General features: G+C 44.0%; 1 protein-coding gene across 2 annotated transcripts; it reads right to left on the bottom strand.

Moving 5' to 3' along the window:
* Positions 1–3,044: 3,044 nt before the first annotated feature.
* LOC134213443 (ejaculatory bulb-specific protein 3-like) lies at positions 3,045–3,765 on the bottom strand. Of its 2 annotated transcripts, none has more exons than XM_062692501.1 (2): positions 3,656–3,765; positions 3,045–3,551 (listed from the first exon to the last, which is right to left on the bottom strand). In XM_062692501.1, the coding sequence occupies exon 2, from the start codon at positions 3,535–3,537 to the stop codon at positions 3,154–3,156; it is 384 nt and encodes a 127-aa protein (XP_062548485.1). In that variant the 5' UTR covers positions 3,538–3,551; positions 3,656–3,765; the 3' UTR covers positions 3,045–3,153. The 2 variants fall into 2 exon arrangements, with proteins under 2 accessions (XP_062548485.1, XP_062548486.1); XM_062692502.1 differs by having other exon boundaries at positions 3,616–3,686.
* Positions 3,766–4,071: the final 306 nt, after the last annotated feature.

Raw genomic sequence — 4,071 nt, forward strand, 5'->3', positions numbered from 1 at the left:
ACGGTTTACAGTGGAACGTTTCCGCTTCGTATCATTAATTATTACGTCTTACGATATAAACCCTTCAACGTTCACCTTTTCCTCGCAAGCAAACCTTCCATTCATCGTTAAAGAAGGCTAAGAAAAAGGGCGACACTAATCAATTCAATCGCGATGATGCTTATCGTCGTCACCCCAGACACTAAAGAGCGTGTGTATAGCGGAAAAGTTCTAGCACAGGTTAATCACTACCGTCTTCGATTGGCGGTTCGAATTCAACAATGAAGCTTGTAATTTCTCAGTTTTTGCAGCAAGAGGTGTCTTTACAGTGATAGGGTATCTGTTTCATCGAACAACGCAATGTTATAAACAAACGTTTCAATTTGTTGTCAGGCGTGCTCACAAAAATAGGAAATAGTAGGTACATATTGCGTTTTAATGGTGGAATTGAAATGGATACCCAAAAACGGTAACCCTAAATGAGTATCTATACGAATACGATCCCACAGTCTGTGAGAAACAAACTGGACCGTGACCAGGCTTGTAAAATGTCATCTGAATGTCATTTGACTAATTTGTTCATAACTTTCTTTAGAAGCCAAATTTATTCTATAATTTTAGATGTACTCATAACTCTTGAGTAGGGCTACATTTTTGTCCAAGGGTACATTGCTCTAAATATAACATCTGAGGCTGGAGAGTGAAAACTCTCCAAAATGTCACGTGTCATTTGACATAATGTCATTTGAATGACATTTTGCCTCCCACGCCCCAGATTACATATTTAGAGCAATGCCTTGTAAGGCAAAGTTGTAGACACATTTAAGCGCTATAAGTTCGTCATACATCATGAATTGATAGCTACTGTCTGGAAAAAATTCTAGGGAAATTATACAAACAAATGCAAAAACAAAAACAAATGCAAATGACATTTTACAACACTGACCGTGAGGGGGCAGCAGGGACCATGTCCAAGGGCTTGACGACCCCTCCCCAGCTGTCTGCGAGTCAGGGAGAACTGCCTAGGGCGTGGTGGGATTTAGCAGTGGGCTCTGCTAAAATCCCTCCCAAAAAACCACAAGTGCCCGTAAGCGGACTCTATCAAAGCGACTGTGTGCCGCTTCAAAGCACAAGCCCAGGGAGGGAGTGCCAACTGGCATGTGGAGTGTCCCTACTTCGGTAGGGTAGCGCGTGAGCTGCTTCGGCAGGGAGTGAGTGATCTGGTTGTGCTGAGGCAGGAGTGTCATAGCGTGTCTCCGCCGCTATTGTCACCTCGAAGCGCAGCAGAAGTCTGAGTATGGACTGCACATGCTGAGGCAGGAGTCGAGGGACCTATCGACACCTCGAGGCATGGCAGCGGAGTGTTAGAGTGAGCACCCGAAAAAGGGTCACATGGAGCGAATGGTCTTTGGAGAAGCTGCTTCGGCGGCAGGGTAGCAGTGGGTTGTACCCACACACCTACAGTTGTGCACATGTGGTGCATGGGGAGTGTCCCTGCTTCGGCAGGGTAGCGTGTGGTCTGCTTCGGCAGTGGTGTGATTGATCTGCTCGTGCTGAGGCAGGAGTGTCGTAGCGTAATATCTGTAGGCCCAGGCAGTTACCGCTATTGACACCTCGAGGCATGGCAGCGGAGCGCCCGGGAGAGCATCCAAGTAAGACTCAAATGGAGTGAATGGGGTGCGAGCACCCAAGTCAGTCTCGCGTGGGACGAGTGCCTGTGTGAGCGATAATGAGTGAGTACGCTTAGTACTGCCGTCCCCCCAGAAGTAGTACTGCGAGGTAGTTCCTGGGGGAAACGATGGTGGAGCCCAAGGGAGTTTAGTCGGTATTACCGGTATGGTCGAGTCCGACACTCCAGTACACTTCCGTGTGGTAGTTTGGCAACTACAATGCACGTGTACTGGGTTAGTGTGTAAATGCATTCTCCCTTGTAAAAAAAAAAAAAAAAAAAACACTGACCGTGACACATGTGCTGTGTCACCGCACAACACAGTGTGTTAAATTTATGGCTTAGAGAGATAAAAATTTAAACTGACGGTCCTTACTATTGCAAGCAGGTAGAATGGCTGCTGATGGCTGTATCGCAACTTTTTCGCAGGCATGTTTGTAATTTCAAGTTAAGAATAAAAATTCAATTAGCAATTTCATGACAATTCGTATTTTGTTTGGCATTACACTCCATATTTTTATTTGTAACCTAAGGGTCTGCAAGATCACAACGAATCTGAAACTGATAATTTACTAGGATGATGCAAACCACTCCCACTTGCTCCGGATTGGTAATACCAAATTTTTATCGACTTTGAGTCGTAAACAGTAAAATTACTCAGAAAATAACTTGATTTACACTTTTTCCTGTAACATAATATAGCATGAGCCCTTACACAAAATCAAATGGAGTGAAATATATCCATTACAATAGTGCATCGATAAATCATGTATAAAAGGATGCATAATCAATCAAAACCAAACTGTAAGGTTAAGGCAGCCATTTTCGTCATATAGACACTCTTTTACCAAACTTATCCTTACCAAATCAGAAGAAACGTTCTGCTATAGTGGAGTTCTAGCAAATAGACGTTGCTTTCGTTAGTTTTAGCCCCGTGTCCCGATTTATTTCAACGAAAAACTGATTAGAACCAGTGTGAATTAGTGCTGTTTACTTTGCGTCTAGCTGTCCATCCCATAATCCTACGACGAGTTCACTAATTGCACATTTGAACACTTTAGGTTTTCCTCAGGCTTTTGCTTCAGAACTCGCCACTGTGCGCTGCACTGATTGTTCAAAGAAACATATCTCGTCTGCCCGACGGTTCCGCCCCATTGACTTTAGCTTGGTCGGTAGGTCAGTTTGCCATTGAGCTTGAAATTTTTTAAATAACACATTTCAAGAGCAATTCTGGAGCGAGAATTCACTGACTGGCGTCATTCGCTAATGGCTACATTAGCATCTCTTTTATTATTTATTTTTTGACGTGAAGATCGACAGATATTGTCTAGAACGATGGAAACGAATGCAACAAACTTTGAGTCAATATTAAGCAAACGAACGGAAAACGACGTCATTTCACGACCGAAAATAAGATTGTTTATTTTATCACTCTACGTTCTTGATGACAAATACATACATCACAATATTTTCGGGGTTTTGGGTAATGCGATATGTGTACATGTTTACAGGGAAATCCCGCTCTTCTCCGCTTCGGCACGGTACTGATCGATGTAGATACCCTCCGGATCGTACTTGGCCTGCAGAGCCTTCCACTGTTCCGCACGGTTTTCGATCACGTGGTTGATGACCTTGATGGCGCCGGCACGTTGGCTTTCGGTGCACTTGGCACAGTTGGTTTTCAGAGCTTCCGGCAGAATACGCTTCAGCTCGTTACCATCCGGAGTGCACGGACCCTCGTCCATCAGACACTTGAAGTAGTTGTTGAACAGGCGGTCCGATTTCAGAATTTCATCCACATCGATGTTGTCGTATTTGGTAGTGTACTGTTCCTCCTGAGCCGAAACCAAGGCAAACAGCGTGAATGCAGCCACGATTATGAACTTCATTCTGGGATTGAGTTCTAACCGAAATAAAAAAAAAATCAGTTCGATTATGTTCCATTTGTTTTGCTACCATCAAAAGACCTAAATGCTTAGTCTAGTCAGCGACGAACTCGTTACCCACCAAATATTGCACTGATGCTTCTCTGTTGCAGATGCACTTTAGAACTATACCTCCGTTAAACTTATTGCAACACTTTTATACTAATAATTATCATTACAATAGCCCCTTCGAGATATACCAGCGAACCAAGGATTTCAGCGCGCATTTTGAAGAGGTTAACTCATTACCTCGGCTGGCTAGTTCCAGTCAAAGTGCCCCGATAGTCTGTCAGTAGGCCATCACGAAATAATGCTTCCAACAACATTCCAGCTATTGGGTGCGTGCGTTAAATGCTTCCAACCTACACTCAGCCAGCTGGGCAAGCTACCGAACGGCCCAGTAAGCTGGATGGTTTACCAGACGATGTGAAACCAATTGTTAATTTATGATTACCGTTCGAAGCGATCAGTACGGCGCAGAGAAAAATCAGCTGCTAG

This window comes from Armigeres subalbatus, chromosome 2, assembly GCF_024139115.2.
Source record: "Armigeres subalbatus isolate Guangzhou_Male chromosome 2, GZ_Asu_2, whole genome shotgun sequence".
Taxonomy (NCBI): Eukaryota; Metazoa; Arthropoda; class Insecta; order Diptera; family Culicidae; genus Armigeres; species Armigeres subalbatus.